Source organism: Pectinophora gossypiella, chromosome 16, assembly GCF_024362695.1.
Source record: "Pectinophora gossypiella chromosome 16, ilPecGoss1.1, whole genome shotgun sequence".
NCBI classification, from domain to species: domain Eukaryota; kingdom Metazoa; phylum Arthropoda; class Insecta; order Lepidoptera; family Gelechiidae; genus Pectinophora; species Pectinophora gossypiella.
In genome coordinates, this window is record NC_065419.1 from 12148511 (window position 1) to 12165376 (window position 16866).

Here is a 16866-nt window from a genome sequence, read left to right on the forward strand (position 1 = left end):
CTAGTTATTAAATAACTTGTAATGTATATCCTCATTGGTTTTTAAAAGATGTGTTGCTGTTGCAGTTTCTTGTCATTTCTTCTCCTCAGCCATAACACCTTGCGAAATGACGTAAATTCAAAAATGTTACATTGACCTTCAACAAGTTTATCCATGATAATTACGTTGAATAAATGATTCTGATTTCTGATTTCTGATATGTGTGCTGTTGGTATACCTATATCTAAATAAATAAATAAATTAAAATAAATATCTTCTTCTTCTATCGTGTGGGTTGTGAGGTGGAGTACCAACCTCATCAACCCTGGTGTCAGGGTTACTATTGAGCCGCCAAAGGCCCCTGACATGGCTCAATACCTATTTACTTACTTACATTTAGTGTTTTTGCCACACTAGCTATATATTTAATGTTGTTATGACACTTAACTTCCTTGTTATTGCATTTAAAAAGATAAGCTTTTTGCGGAAACTTTACTCTAGCTCTACATTTCATCATCATCAGCCGTAAGACGCCCACTGCTGGGCATAGGCCTCCCCCAAGGATCTCCACGACGATCGTCCTGCGCTGCCCGCATCCAGGGGCTTTACATTTAAAGTCGGCTAATTGATAACCTGACGAATATATCTCAGTTCCATTTTTGAAATTACACTTAAACACGTCTAGAAGGAAAGCTATTACATTCCTAAGTAGATACAAAACAAAAAATATATTGATACATTGTACGAAATTCGCCAAATTCTCCGTAGTGTGAATCAGCGACAAGCGGGGATATAAGCGCGGTAAGGCCATGATCAATGCCAGTCGGATACAGTGCGCGCACGCAGCACGAGTCTTTTTTAGTTTATTTTTTTATTATAAGTTTTTATAGTTTTAAATTCGCCGCCATGGCGTCTGCCGTGATCAAGTTGAGTGCCATATTGTTGCTGATCGGCGTTTGCGCCGCTGATGTCTGTTAGTATAAATATTGCTTATTATTTATAATAATTAGGTATTGTTATATAATACATGGTAAGTATTATAATGTTAAGTACTTGTTTAAGATTACACCCTTCCGGGTAGCCAGGAAAGACGGAGTAACGTCTTCCGCGTGAACAAAACGTAGAGTAGTAAGACGTAAGTGTACTTAAGTTTTATTTTTGCGTATAGGTTTATATTTAGCGTGTACAGTTTAATAAATATTTTTAGCTTTTTATATTGCAAAAGTACTTAGTAAGTAATTAGAGTTTAGGCAAGTCATAGGTACTTGACCTTAGAAGAAAAGTAAGTTCGACTTTGTTTTACAGAACGTTCTTAGGAGTATCATAAAAGCTTGAAGAGCCTCTTTAGATCTGTAATTTGTCTTGTACCTGTGTCCATTGTATTAAGAAGAAAGTTTATATGTACTTACTTACGTAGTTTATGTTTATATTCTTACATTGTTTTATTTTTTTTTCTTACATTGGATAAGCAGAGACTATGGAATTCCATTTGCTTCGATCCTGACATACTTCTCTTGCTTCCTCAAAATTTATCAATCGTACTCTCGTGTCGTGTGTCGGCTGCTTACCCCGGTGGTAAATAGGCATGAGTTTACGTAAGTATGTACCTACGTACGTGTACATGTAAGTCAGAAAGTTGTGAACAAAAAATATATTAAAACAAAGTCAAGGTTGAAATATGAATAATTTAAAACTCATCCGGATTCCGCTATCATTAGTTAATACATTAAAGGATAAACTTGAAGGCATAAAATAATCTTATAATAATATACTACTACTTAATATATCGATAGGTAGGTAATAAAATTAACAAAAATATTTTATTCATGATACCTAACATTCTGAGTAAACATGCTTTTCGCTATTATAAGACTAATGAATTTTTGAATGTGTTTATGTTACAATCAAAGATTTATTGTGTACTTAATAAACATGCAAATACTTATTGATAATGTCTGCAACCCCTACTGGCGTGCACACAGGTAAAAAAGTCGCAAGTTTCAAGGCAAATGTGAAAGACCAACTTAAAAGTATAAAGACCAATTGAAGCAAAGTAAGTGCGCACGGTCAACAAATATCAAATAGCCCAAAGTAATGCTTTTTTAGATGAAATATGGCGTCTTAATCCCCCTGTTCTAACCCACTAGAATCGATTAATTCTTTCAAATATTCTTCCTCTCAGATTTCCCTGAGCCTAGGTTCGCGCCCAACAGGGCACCCTCAGTCCAGTCAAGTAGGTAGCTAATGCCATCTGCGGCAAATCTACAATAAGTCAGGTTATTTCAAAAATCCTCCTGTTCTGTTAAAAGAAAAAAAGAAAAATTGACAGACACGTCACAAGAAAGAATAACTAAGTACTTACATATTATTTTTTAATAATTGTAAGAGTAGCTTTTCCACACAAGCTATGAATTAAATAACAGTACAAATTACTCGTATTTTGCATTTGAATAATTTTACCGACTTAAGTAGTAAAGTGCCTACTATTATAATTATCTTTTAAAAGTATTCGTGTGTTAAAGTCATTACTTGTTTAACTAATCGTCTTCGTTCCTAGAACTACACAACTGGTAGTAAATATACATAGAGAATAATAGTACACATGTTAAGTTTTTGATTTATTGCTGTTATGCATCTGATATGGTAATACCTGAGTACAAAATATAATTCTCACGCTATGTCGCGTTCGCAGAAGTTCTTTGTATTATTTGCTCTATGGTAGAAGATAAAGGGGTTGGGAAACATATCTACTTATTACATTTTGATTGGATATGGATATCTACTTACTTCTTTATGTCATCATTTTTGGTTTCCTCAATCAAACAATGTACTTAGTCATTTAGCGATATAGTCTTTAATGCATGTAGTCATAATGCCATTTAGACAACCTGAGACCAACCCATATTTTAAGAATAAGAATTATTTAAATTTTACGTTTTTTTTTTTAAAAAAAGAACGTATCTGTGCCGAGGATTTTCTTGCAGCTTCTTTTCCTCTGCTATACAGGTTGTGAGAAGCTGCAGTAGTTTTAGGCGGATGAGACGTTCGTTATGTAAAAATTGACGTTTGAAAGCGTATCTATGTTACCTACTTAATAAAGATATTTTTGAATTTGAATTTATAAATTAAAGAATTCATTTCTTTTTTTCGTCGGGATTATGTGATTTTAACATTTGTGCATTTGCGGTTTTTAAACATTAATAACCAGTTTATCTAGACTAAAGGAACCGGGCGTGTTTTCCAAACTACCGCTACAAAAAAAAACAACACTAATTAATGCAGCTATTTATCACAAATTTAAATTAAATGGTCTATAAATTTAAACGTGTAATTTGTGGTGTGTGTGACAAGAAAATGACATAATAGGGCCTTTGGCCATTAATAGACTTTATTGGGTATGAATGTACATAATAGTAATTGCCATTGTTACAATGCTGCAGGCTAATTGAAAAGAACACTTAATCATTATTGATCAACCTATCAATTCATAACCTATTAATCGTTTTTATAATTATTCAAAAGTTACTGGTCTGTCGTTAATATTATAGGTAATTGACCACAATTTACAGTAAACAGTAATAACAGTAAATCACTGAATTCGACTTTATGAGTTTATAACGCCCCGGCTTCGCTCGGGTTCAATGCTGAGGAAAAAATGAAATTATTTATGGCATCGCATTGGAGCAGCGTGGTGGAGTATGCTCCATACCCCCTCCGGTTGACTGAGGGGAGGCCTGTGCCCAGCAGTGGGACGTGTATAGGCAGTTTATGTTTTTTATATTATCGCATTAAAAACCTCAAAAATAACTGTATTTCTCCAGTATTTAATGGATGTTATTGTACACATAAACCTTCCTCTTGAATCACTATCTATTAAAGAAAACCGCATCAAAATCCGTTGCGTAATTTTTAAGATTTAAGCGTACATAGGGATATAGGGACATAAAAAGCGACTTTCTCATCTATCCTGCCAGAGTTAATGGCGATGGACTGATTACTTATCACTATACAGTTCATCAGCTCTATCTTGGGAATTCTTATCCAAAGTGACTGCAAGTTTTTTGCTGTGAATTTATATGTATGTATCGATTAATAACTAACATAACTATGTCAAGTTGAAATTGCATTTTCATATTTGAAGACAAACATTTCGTTAGTGCTAATATTAACACCGACTACTGTCTAACTGCCAGTGTAAATTGGTATTTTTACATTTTTTTAGTTAAAGGTAAACCTACTTACCTATTAAAAAAAGTTCTCCGGCCAAGTAGTTAATGCCATCTGCGGCAAATCTACAATAAGTCACGTCAAAAAAATAAAATAAAAAAGTTTCCATATCTATTTATGTAAAGCTAGGTTTTTTTTTATTAAGATGGGTTTGCTCTTGACTTCGTTCTTCCACGAGGAGAAGAAGGAGAAAACTTTGGAACGAGCTTACCCAGAAAATGCCTATTCACCCGTGATTTAAAGGACCCCAGGTTATAAGATACAGGAAACACCGACGCCGGCAGCCCATTCCATTCCATGGCTGTGCGCATTATGAAAGATGAAGCGAAGGTACTTAAATGAAACAATATTAAATGACTAATCATGGGTTGATAACCTGTGTCTTATTTTTAACATGACCATAGAAGAAGGAATAATACTGCGTATAGAACGGCAACTCACCGCTCCCCACCAGCGGCTGAGCTACCTCACCCCCTTCGGTCTTACTTTAGTCTTTAATCGTATGCCGTCAGACGTCATATACACAGATGCGCGTTAAAAATTAAAAATTGTGTTCCATAAATTCTGTCGTTATAAAATAGATTGTCTGTCAACAAAAACTTTACTTGTGCCTGCAATGCTCAACACTGCACTGCACTGCTAAGTAAGTAGTGTTTTTTATTCGTGCAGGTAACTTTTCATTTATAGTCGGCCCTAACATATAGGAAGATGTATATTTTTTATAGGATATGACTGGATGTCGATAGCCCAAGATCGTCGGAAGTGGAAAAACATGGAAGAGGCATACGTCCAAAATGGATATCAATTTAGGCTGATATAGATAGACTAGCTTTTGCCCGCGACTTCGTCCGCGTGGCGTGTTATAAAAGAGAGATCTTTGTGTGTGTGGGAGTGCATATCAAATTTCAAGAATCTAACTTATGCAGTTTAGATTTTTTCATACAAATGTTTCTTCCCGCTAACTCCCGTTTCCGTGAGAATTTTGCAATATCCTGTTGCAACTAATCTTTAAGGTAACTAAGGTACCTGCATGCCAAATTTCAAGCGTCTAACTTAAGCGGTTTAGATTTTTCATACAAAAGGATTTTCCCGTTAATCCCGTTTCCGTGGGAATTCCGGGAATTCCTTTCTTAGTGCACCTCTACGGTACTTAAGCTACGTCCCTTCCAAATTTCAAGTGCCTACGTTTAGCCGTTTAGGCTGTGCGTTGATATGTCAGTCAGTCAGTTTCTCCTTTTATATATTTAGATAGATATTTTTTTTATATTTAAAAGCTAGCAACCTTCAGGAGGATCCGTGACAGTTATTCCAGACAACTTACGAGCTAAGTGTCGCGCCATACCGGATGATACGAGATTGTAGGCTGTACTAGTTTGACCGCATACTTATGTGGATAGAGCACTGGACAGACAAGGATGTCCGTAAGTATTAAGGCTCCTTTTTTGTTGTATTTTGTCTTGAACTTGTTGTGCGCCGCGATAAGTGGTTGTTTCTTTATTTGTCTTGTAAATAAGAAATGTCTTTACTAAAACAAATGATGGCGAGGCATGGCAAAGAGCAGCTAAGGGTGGCGTTCTGGGTTTCCCGCGGGATTCCCGCTACGGCGACTCTCTCTCTCTCTCTCTCTCTGTTTAAGTCTATTAATATTTAAATTAATCGATAAGTAAAGATAGCGATAAGTGGTAAATCGTCGACCACCGATATAAAGTCTTGTAAGGGGCATAATCTTTTAGACAGCTGTCATGACAAGCTCATAACGGCCTCCGTGGTCCAGTGGTTGAGCGTTGGGCTCTCGATCCGGAGGCCCCGTGTTCGAACCCCGAAAGTGATTTTTGTGATATATGGATATCTCAAAAATCACTTTGTAATCCCTAGTTTGGTAAGGACATTACAGGCTGATCACCTGATTGTCCGAAAGTCCGATTTACTGATGTAAGTGAGTAATCGTTACATGAGCCATATCAGGGGCCTTTTGAGGCTCAATCATAGACCTGACACCAGGGTTGATGAAGCTGGTTATCCACCTCACAACCCACACGATAAGAAGAAGATGACAAGCTAAAGATGGCGGTGAAAGCATTGAGTATACTCTTTCTTTCTTACTCTTCTGGGAGTCCAGCTAAAGAAGTAAGCTTATACCGCTTTAATACATGACATAACATAGCTTCACGCCTGTATCTCCGAAGGGGTGGGCACCCGTATGGCTACCTTTAAGTACTGTACATGATGTAAGTGACATCAAACGAATTCTGAGGGGGATAATTCGGCTCATGATTCTGAGCTGCTATCAAGTGAAATTTTCCATTGCAAAAGTCATCACTAATTTAGGAGCCACGCTCTTGTCGGTGTAGCATTCTCCATTCTTGTCTATCAAAGGCCAATTCCGTCACTTTCTTATAAGACACGACGTTCGCCTTCTCTTTAATCTGTTGACGATTGTTGATGTTGACTTAACACTTAATAAAACACACTCAATAAGACACGAATTTATTAAAAACATCATTGCAAAAGTATAGAATTGAAAATAATAAAAAAAAAACACAAAAAAAAACATGAATTTTGCGACGGAAAATTCCACTTGATATCAACTCGGAATCATGGTCTGAATCATCCCTCAAAGTTTCCGTTACGATGTCACTAACACCCTGTGTATATATTTTTTGCAATATAATATATATTATGGTCGTAAGGCCCAGATGCCTTTTAAAATCCAAATCCCATTGTTTAAATATTGTGTCTGGAAATCCGGGCCTTACGAGGATATAATAATACCTCTATAACTATACGTACTTACTGAATAAAAAAATATTCTTCACATTACTAAGTTACACATAATGTAGAGTCATGCTCGTGCTCATAAAATATTATAATTAGTGCGCGGAGTTTACGCGCAGAACAATAGAATACATACTCGTAATATACTCTAAATACGAGTAATTGTACGAATAACTACCGCCGTACTTCCCGTACGCATAGTTCTTAGTAATATTTTACTCATTTTGTACATAGGAAAATCCGTTTGTTTATTAAAATGTACCGGAACGAGAAGTGATGTTTTTTGTTGCTTTGGGTAGAGGCAAGAGTGTTTCAAATCGTTTTTCTGTTACTTTGCATCAAGATAATAAGTTTATCGAGCGAGAGCCCTAATTTGTCCAACCAAGTCTTCTTGGGGTTCTTCTGAGTTGAGAGGTGGATTACCAACCTCAGCAACCCTGCTGTCAGGGTTACTATTGAGCCGCCAAAGGTTACATGACTCATGTAACGACTACTTACTTACAGTAAGTAGTAACCGGGACCAACGGCTTAACGTGCCTTCCGACGCACGGATCATCTTACTTTCGGACAATCAGGTGATCAGCCTGTAATGTCCTAACCAAACTACGGATCACAAAGTCATTTTTGTGATATTTTCCCAACGGGATTCGATCAGGGACCTCCGGATCGTGAGCCTAACGCTCAACCACTGGACCACGGAGGCCGTCGACCGCCGACCAAGTAATGAAAGAATAAACAATGAAAAATAATATTAAAGAAGTATTATCTGGGCGCTTGTTAACTATCTAGAACCTACCTACTAATTAAGTGTAGCGAGTTAAGCACATTCATTCGCTCTTCGCATAAACCTGTACGGGTTTTTTTTAGAAGGGCGTCTTATTTATTTTTTTATTATTACAAGTTCTTATACCTATTTTAAACCATTACTTACTATTTTCCACTTTTTACTTTTTATTTTTTTATAATGATTGAATAAATAAAAATAATGAAATTCTACATAATATCACTTTAAAAATGGTACATCAAATTATGAAATATACTACCGTCACAAAAACAGTGAAACAAACAACCTATATTTACAAAATTTTATTATAGGATAGGCAAACAATCTTCTTATCGCGTCGATGTCAAACTAAATAGTATCGGCCCAAAACTTGGCAACAAGTATGGCAAACAATATCAAATATTAATCTTTTTTTCGCTTTAAGCATTCCATAGTTATCATTATTTACAATACATTATTTATTAAATAAATTATTTATAACCGATTTTTGAAAATACTCGCGTTGATGTCTTTTCTATGCTACAAGCAATTTTTCGGTAAGATATGGACGGGAGGATTTCTTTCTTACTCCCTTTGTCTCTTACCCTCTCTCTCTCCTTCTTTCACTCTTTTTCTCTCTGCAGAATGCCTAGTTTTCAATTATAGAACGTAATTCTAAAAAGTCTTATTGAATTGCTTCCTTAATCGTGAGTTTGCACAGTCTATGCGGATATTCTTTAATTAATTAGATAATCGTGCACCATATGTAGATAATTGTTTAAAAAAAAAATGATTGAAGCACAACTCTCTGACCTAGGTTATCCTCAGGAATATTATTTCTTTGCACACCTTCAAATCGCATGAACATATTCCGTGCAGTATTCTTTTTTTAATATGAAAAAAATGATTTTTTTTTTACATTTTATTATACAAAAAAGTATTTAGATTGGATAACGTCATACCTGCCTGTCACCATACGTTTCGTCATATCCATTTTAAGACTTAAAAGTGACTGCAAGGTGTAATCAGATTACTAGTGGTTATCCACCTCATTAGGGGTGACGACCGTGAGTTTAGATTAGGTGACACAATAAACTTAACAGAAACTTTAATAAATTAATTTAATTACACAATAATTAAAAACAATACAAACAAATAACTTATGTATATACAAACATATAACAATACAAACATATACAAATAAATAATCGAGACAAGGTGCCCAACAAGCTGGCAATATTGCCTCTCTGACTACAGGAACTTAAAATACTATTTGACAAAATATTTATCTACTTACCAACAATAATAATTGATATACATAAAGATTACAGATAGCATTTTTGGCCATCGGAAGGTAAACGCACCCATAATGTTAAAAAAGTGCTTATAATGTTTACCCTTGGTGCTTAAAATATACTTACATAAAACATTAGTATTCGTGTCACGAAGCAATAATATAGAACCTATACGCAGACATACGACTTGCAATAAATTCCACTCGGTCAAGGCACCAGCCTTGGGGCCGAGTACTGAGCTCATCATCGTGACGTCATGGTCTCCTAATAAGTAACAAAATGTTCACGAAATTCAGAATACACAGCTACTATGTCCCAATTGGGGTATTGAGAGGTATTAGCATCCATTATAACATACATACATAAATAGCCTGTATACGTCCCACTGCTGGGCACAGGCCTCCTCTCAATCAATCGGAGAGGGTATGGAGCATACTCCACCACGCACCACGCACCACGCAACTATTATAAGATTTATTTATGAAGGTTCTAGAACTATCTTTACAGGACTATCCCACTACAATAGTTCACTAGTATATACTTATACAAATCTTAAAGTAGGAACATACATACATACATAAACTCACGCCCGTATTTTCCGAAGGGGTGTGCAGAACTACAAATAATCAAGAAACTATTTGCAGCCACTTTTGATACATAGTCCTAAGGTGGATAATGATAAACCGTATGATGATAGGGGATCAGCCTATCGCTCTTACAGATGATCCATCATGTTCGACAGGACGCTGTCCCTTTGTCGCCTTTTACGACATGCACGGGAAGATAATAATAATAATAATAAGATTAAACTGTCTTAAGGGGCCTCTACGTGTTGGTTCGGCCCCACGCACGCCTTCCAAAAGTCCGGGCCTCCATAGGCCCGAGATATGAAAAAGACATACAATAATAATAAAATGTATTTATTGTTCCAAACAACTTAAAAACTAATAGGTACAATTATATGATAATATTAGGAGATTAACAATTTTAAAGCACTGCTGGCACTTACAATAGGTACTACCGCATTCTATGTTTTTTCTTTACTCCCAGTCCAGCAGAGGAGTAAAAGTAGGAGGAGTAAAGTGGGAACAGTTAATTTAATAATGTACATTAACACATAAATTGACCTATTGGCATTCGGATAGGCTACAAGTAAATATATCTGTCCTTACTGCGATCTCGTCAAGTGTGTGGAGAGCTCGAGAGAAGATGAACTAAGTACCCACGCCTCACCGAGCTTTCTGTTAGACCAACGTGATAGGTGGTGAGCCGTAGCGCCGTCTATAATGGACGAGCCAACTGTGTTAGTGAAAAGTGCAGTTAAGATAATTAATAACTCATTGTTGCAAGTTCGGTACCGGGTTTCGAAATTCTCACTGTTTGAGAAGCAAGCCAGTGAACCACAACACCACAGAGACTTTTGTTAGAATAAGGAATAATACTACGTATAAACGGCAACTCTCCGCTCCCCACCAGCGGCTGAGCTAGCTTTACCTCACCTCTCGGTCTTGCTTTAGTCCTCAAACGTATGGCGTCAGACGTCGCACACACAGATGCGCGTTGTACGATAACGTCAATGGGTAGTGGTGCTAATTCCTGTAAATACCATCTAATTTTATTTTAAGTTATATCTGTCATTTTCTTATCCGCCGAAAAGGAAAGGGACGGGTAATCGACAAGCATAAAATTTATGGAACATACGTCAATTTTAAGCACAAATCTAAACCAACCGTCTAAAAATTTTACATCCGTCAATAACCCGACACAGTTAAGTAGACAGCACGTCAAACGGATTGCATACCAGCGACGTACCTTTTGATTCGCCCGGGTAATTCATTCATTCACTCATTCTTCCTAAAATTAAGAGCTGTGAATCATCCGTCCCTTTCCTTTTCGACGGATATGAAAATGACAGATATAACTTTAAATAAAATTAGGCGGTGTCTGCAGGAATCGGGGCCAGTGTCTGGGTAAAACGAGGTTTATTGTATGAAGTGTCCGGTGCCTGACCGGGGTTCGAACCGGCGCTCCCTGTTTGAGAAGCAAGCCGGTGCACCACAGGACCACAATGTCTTGCAACTAGTGATAAAAAATATCATTATATAACCGTTGTTCCCCACCCCTTCCAGCGGAGCTAGCAGCAGCGAACGCGCAGCCAGTAACGGAGGTCTGCCTGGGCTGCCTCTGCCAGGCCGTGTCTGGATGCAAGCAGGGTCTACGCTGCGAGGGCGACGTCTGTGGCCTCTTCCACATCACGTGGGCGTACTGGGCAGACGCCGGCAAGCCCACGCTGCAGGGCCAGTCGCCTGATCAGCCTGACGGTATGTGTCTTTATATCAGTCTTAACAAAGCGGTGGTGAGATTTATACTACGTTCCGCCCATGTTATATGATATGAATGCATGGGATTAACAGTTTGAGTTTGCCCTGTGCCGAGGTTTTTCTTGTAGCTTCTTTTCCCCGGCTACACAGGTTATGAGAAGCCGCAGTACTTTTAAGCGGATGAGACGTTCGTTATTTAAAAAAATGACGATTCAATGTGTAACTATGTTACCTACTGAATAAAAGATATATTTTTAATTTGAATTTGAATATAAGATTTACACTCTTCAGTCGCTGAAGGTGCGCTAAGACACCGAATTTTCATATATCTATGTACTTTCTTCTCTTGTATTTTTTTTATATATTATTGATAGGTACGTAATTAAAATTACGTTATGAATAATTATTAAAAAGAAATCTTAGTGCTGAGGTTAAGGTTTCCAGGATTTTGAATATCAATTGTTTTTCATTCTTAATTTTCCTGTTTTGTACAAATAAGTAGGTAGGACTGTTTTACCTATAATATTTCCTAATACAAGATAAACATATGTTATTTGTGGTCATGTTAATGTCCTGTTTACATTTTATTGCCTCATTGCATCCTTGTAAGCTGTATACATATCCGACAATAATTTATAGCAAAAATACGTATAAGTCTTCTAAATAGGTATCTATTCACTTAATTTCATTAGTGTCAAAATGGGGAGACCAATCGCTTAATGTTGAAATTGCATATTGTTAGATATACTACCTATCCATTACTATTTGATAACTAAATTAAACCAAAAAAAATCTCCCAAAATTTATCTCGCAGAATTAAGTTGACAGCACACGAAAAGCCTATTTTCATCGCCCGGGTTATTCATTCATTTTATAATTAACAATTGTCAATCATTCGTTTTTTTTTTCTTTTCGGCGGATAAAAAAATGACAGATATAACTTAAAAAAAATATTATAAAATTACGAGGTGCAGGAATCGGGGTCAATGACAAAAAAAAAAATTTAAAATGTATTGTGTTCCAGCATACTCTAACTGCGCCATCGACCCGTACTGCGCTGCGCAGACCGTGCAGGGATACATGAAGAGGTTCGCCCAGGTAAGGATAACGTCCTCAGCTATAGACTATATAAAATCATTTTAATGAATTACAAAAAATAAATATTCTCTGCATTAGATAACCTGCGATAGTGTCGATATATAGAAATGCACAGTCCTATTTTTTATCTTCTATCGTGCGGGTTGTGAGGTGGATTACCAACCTCATCAACCCTGGTGTCAGGGTTACTATTTAGCCGCCAAAGGCCCTGGCATGGCCCATGTAACGACTATTTACTTACATCTGTAAGTAGTAACCGGGACCAATGGCTTCCGAAGCACAGATCATCTTACTTTCGGACAATCAGGTGATCAGCCTGTAATGTCCTAACCAAACTAGGGACCACAAAGTAATTTGTGATATGTCCCCACCGGTAATCGAACCCAGGACCTCCGGATCGTGAGCCCAACGCTCAACCACTGGAGCACGGAGGTCGTTAAAAAATGTGATCATGTTGGATTGAGAGGGAGATGCTTATAGAGAGATCTTTTTCTAAACGGATTTCAATTATTTTACCTAATGTTTCTGAACTTTGGCATATAAACTATCATAGTAGCAGGTCAAAACAAAGTTAAAATGTAATCTTTATGATTATTATGAGACGTGATGTCATGCGCATGCAAATCGAAATGACAACTACTTAATAAATATTAATTCAATTTACTTGACGCCCACTAGGCCGTTTTTGTGTGGAGGTCAAGGTAGCTGGTGACACTGTGTGTTGTACAGTCATAAAGAATATCAGCTGGATCTGCATGACAACCGCGCCGCGCGTAATTATCTTGAGCGCTTCGACCAATAGCCGTTTGACATCCATCTACTTAGATAGCATTCGTATCGTTTATTGGTCCAAGCGCTCGACATAATTCGCGCCACGCGCTGCACGGTTGTCACGCAGACCCGACAGGTACGCACTTTAGAACCCTGTCGCTTTAAATATTCGACTTTTAGTGATACAGTTCATACAATAGGTACGTTAAACTAGTTAATGTGGCATGGTACTAAAGTAAATAAATATTACACTGTGAACACACTTTCTTAGAAAATTCGATAATTTCCACCCTTACTTTCTTCCTTCTTTCATAAACTGCCTATACAGGGTGTTAGTGACATTGTAACGAAAACTTTAAGGAATTAAATGACGGCCTCCGATGTCCAGTGGTTGAGCGTTAGGCTCACGATCCGGAGGTCCTGGGTTCAATTCCCGGACACGTCTAATATAAAAATCACTTTGTGAGTCTGCCAGGACAGAGCAGGCTGAAATCACCCACTTATAGATGATTTCGTGCTTTGGACGACATGTTCAGAAGGTTAAAAAAGCCACATCAAAGCAATTTACCTAAAAAAGCAATATTGCTATTTTGACAGATGTTTGCATTGCGCAATACTGGGGTGCAAAAAGGCCACATTGTTACAATTCATCTAAGAAAGCAATATTGCTATTTGACAGTTGTTTACATTGCACACTTACTTTTGTACACGCAAATGTCAAATTGCAATATTGCTTTTTAGATGAATTGCTTAGATGTGGCCTTTATAACCCCCCCCGGTGTATGAGCCGTGTCAGAGGTCTTTGGCGGTTCAGTAATAACCCTGACACCATGCTTGATGAGGTTGGTTATCCACCTCACAACCCACACGATAGAAAAAGACTGCATCAAATACGTTCAAAGCGGAAAAAAAACTGACACTAGCAAAGAGTGTCGCCGTTGAAGGATAAGTCTGGGAGGATATTATCATAATTTGATGTAGGCGTTATTAGCTAGACAGTCATATATATCAAGAGCACAATAGCTCAGTTTTTGTCACCGATCTTGGAACATTTCACAGCTACAAAAAAAATTCATACTTATGTAAATGCAAGCCTTTGTTCCTTTAATGGTCAGTGTCCTATCCAACACGTAACTACGATACTTACACACGTAACTGACGTTGATGGACGCATCTGTTATGTTTAATAGATTAAAATTCAATTCGAAATAAAAAGACTTACTTTAGAACCCTGTCGCACTAACATATTTGACATTTAGTAAGACTCGCAGAGCAATTTGTCTAAAAAGTGAATGTGACGTGGTACGAAAACGTAACTACCCCATTACGTCTCTCTATACTGGGCACAGGCATCCCCTCAATCGATCGAAGGAGATCAGATAGGTGGAGATACGGGGTACGGATGTTACTCCACCACCCTCTTCAAGTGCTGGGTATTGGTGGCTGTGTTCATTTCTTCTAGGGCCCTGTGCCGAGGTTTTTCTTGCAGCTTTTTTCCCCGGCTATACAGGTTGTGAGAAGCTGCAGTAGTTTTAGGCGTATGAGACGTTCGTTATCTAAAAATTGACGATCCAAAGTGTAACTATGTTACCTACTGAATAAAGATATTTTTTGAATTTGAATTGAATTTCTAAGGCTAGTAGCCGAAATCGACGGCTTAACGTGCATTCCGAAGCTCAGTTTTTTACATACATACATGTAGTGTAGGAAGAGAGTTTTTGTTACAAATTAAATAAAAAAATCCAACTACCCTTTCCAGGATTGCAACGGAGACGGACGTATCGACTGCTACGACTACATGGCGATCCACAAGAAGGGCGGCTTCGGCTGCGCAGGCGATCTCCCCTTCCAGTACGTCAGCGTCTTCAACCAATGCATCGACGCCGTTGCCCGCGCGCAGGGATAGATTGCCCTATGACAGATTCTTTATACTTAAAATATTTCTCACCCATTGCAAAACAATACATATTAAAAAATAAATCGAATGTGCGGCGTGCCGTGCCCTCGGAAGGTTATAAAATATACTTACTTATTTACTTAATGCCTTCTATATACAAAATGGCGAATTTTAAAAGTAAAAAGTGCCTCCCATTACTGTATTTCAGTGGCGCAACTTATGCGTATTTTTTTATAGAGTTGACTAGAAATATGTGTCTCATAAACCATTCGATTCGATCGATATGAAATTACTGTCACTTAACATGACATAAGCTCACGACAATATACCAATTGGGGTAGTCAGAGATACATCCGTCGCGACGCCTAACCGAGTTTTCTGTTAGATCAACGTAATAGGTGGTCACTTTATTATTAAAAAAAAAAAACATTAAAATGCGGCACTGAAATTACTTACGGTAATTCGTGATAATTTATTTTCGTTGTGTTCTAAGATACTTGTATTATGCTCACTTAGAGTAAATAACAACTTCAGATATACGTAATTAATTATTATATCCTTCTTAGTACACACACATAAATTCACGCCCGCAATCCCTAACAGGGTGGGCAGAGCCACAAGTATAAGACAACTTGCAGCCACTAAGGACATACATTATGAACTTTTTTTTTGCACCATAGACACTTTTTATAATACATTAAAGTAAACATAACATAGTATCACGTTTGTGTCCCCAAAGGGGTAGGCAGAGGTATATATATTTTACAAGTCCCTACTATCTTTTAGCCGTCTTACGAGCTGCACCTGCTGTCGACCTATCTCGACAGCAAATGCTGCACGTTTATAAGCTGCCTTACTGTTTTATGACTTGAAACATTTTAAAGATTTTTAATAATAAACTTTTTGTCTTGTCACTTGACTTTAATAACTTTTTGTGTCAACAATAATAATATAGATAGCTAAAAGTAAGTAAAATGCATTTAAATACTGCATTTTTAACTATAATTTTGTAAATAAACCAACATACTGAACTGCAGTCGAATTTACAAATTAATCTCATTTTACTTAGCTTGTTAAGTTGTAGATTAAATAAAATAATTATAATAAACTTTTAGAAAACCGTTTTTTTATTTTTTATACATACATATTTTATACCTACATTAAGTACATACATAAGATCACGCGTGTGAATGTACATTCAACAAATTGGGAATGTCCTTACAAAAAAAGTTTAGAACGAAAAAAAAAAGTAAAAAACAGTAAAAAAAATGTAAAGTAAAGTAAGTTCCCTTTTTTTACGTGACTTATTGTAGATTTGCCGCAAATGGCATTCATAACTTGGCCGATACTATGAACCGGCGCCCACGTGCGTACGTATGAAATGATTTATGAGTGTGAGAGAAGCAAGAGAAGTTTGTCAGGGTCGGAGCAAATGGACTTCCATAGTCTCTGGTTACCCGGTAGGAAATAGGCTGAGTTTACACGCGTTTCCCGTTGGGGTAGGCAGGAACCATGGAATTCCACTTACACCGATCCTGTCACACCACTATCGCTTCTAACACTCTCATCAAATACCTACATACATACATCAAACACCTATTCTCTCTTTGTCTATCGTGTAGGTTTTGAATAAGAATAAATAGCCACAGAACAGGTGTAGATGTATCGTTTTCAGTCATATTCTCTGCCATTACGGGCTTCAATAATGTATAGAATTCTAATCAAACAATTACAATACTA

The 16866-nt window shown here is 37.1% G+C and overlaps 1 protein-coding gene across 1 annotated transcript; it reads left to right on the plus strand.

Moving 5' to 3' along the window:
• Positions 1–803: 803 nt before the first annotated feature.
• On the plus strand, positions 804–16250 carry LOC126373893 (lysozyme-like). The gene is made up of 4 exons (XM_050020249.1): positions 804–952; positions 11169–11360; positions 12385–12458; positions 14989–16250. The coding sequence occupies exons 1-4, from the start codon at positions 886–888 to the stop codon at positions 15133–15135; spliced, it is 480 nt and encodes a 159-aa protein (XP_049876206.1). The 5' UTR covers positions 804–885; the 3' UTR covers positions 15136–16250.
• The last annotated feature ends 616 nt before the right edge of the window (positions 16251–16866 follow it).

Excerpts from the sequence above, each read along its gene's own strand:
- LOC126373893 (XM_050020249.1), top strand. The coding sequence starts at position 886 with ATGGCGTCTGCCGTGATCAAGTTGAGTGCCATATTGTTGCTGATCGGC. Across the intron at positions 953-11,168 it reads CGTTTGCGCCGCTGATGTCT|CGGAGCTAGCAGCAGCGAAC; the intron begins GTTAGTATAAAT and ends CACCCCTTCCAG. Across the intron at positions 11,361-12,384 it reads GTCGCCTGATCAGCCTGACG|CATACTCTAACTGCGCCATC; the intron begins GTATGTGTCTTT and ends ATTGTGTTCCAG.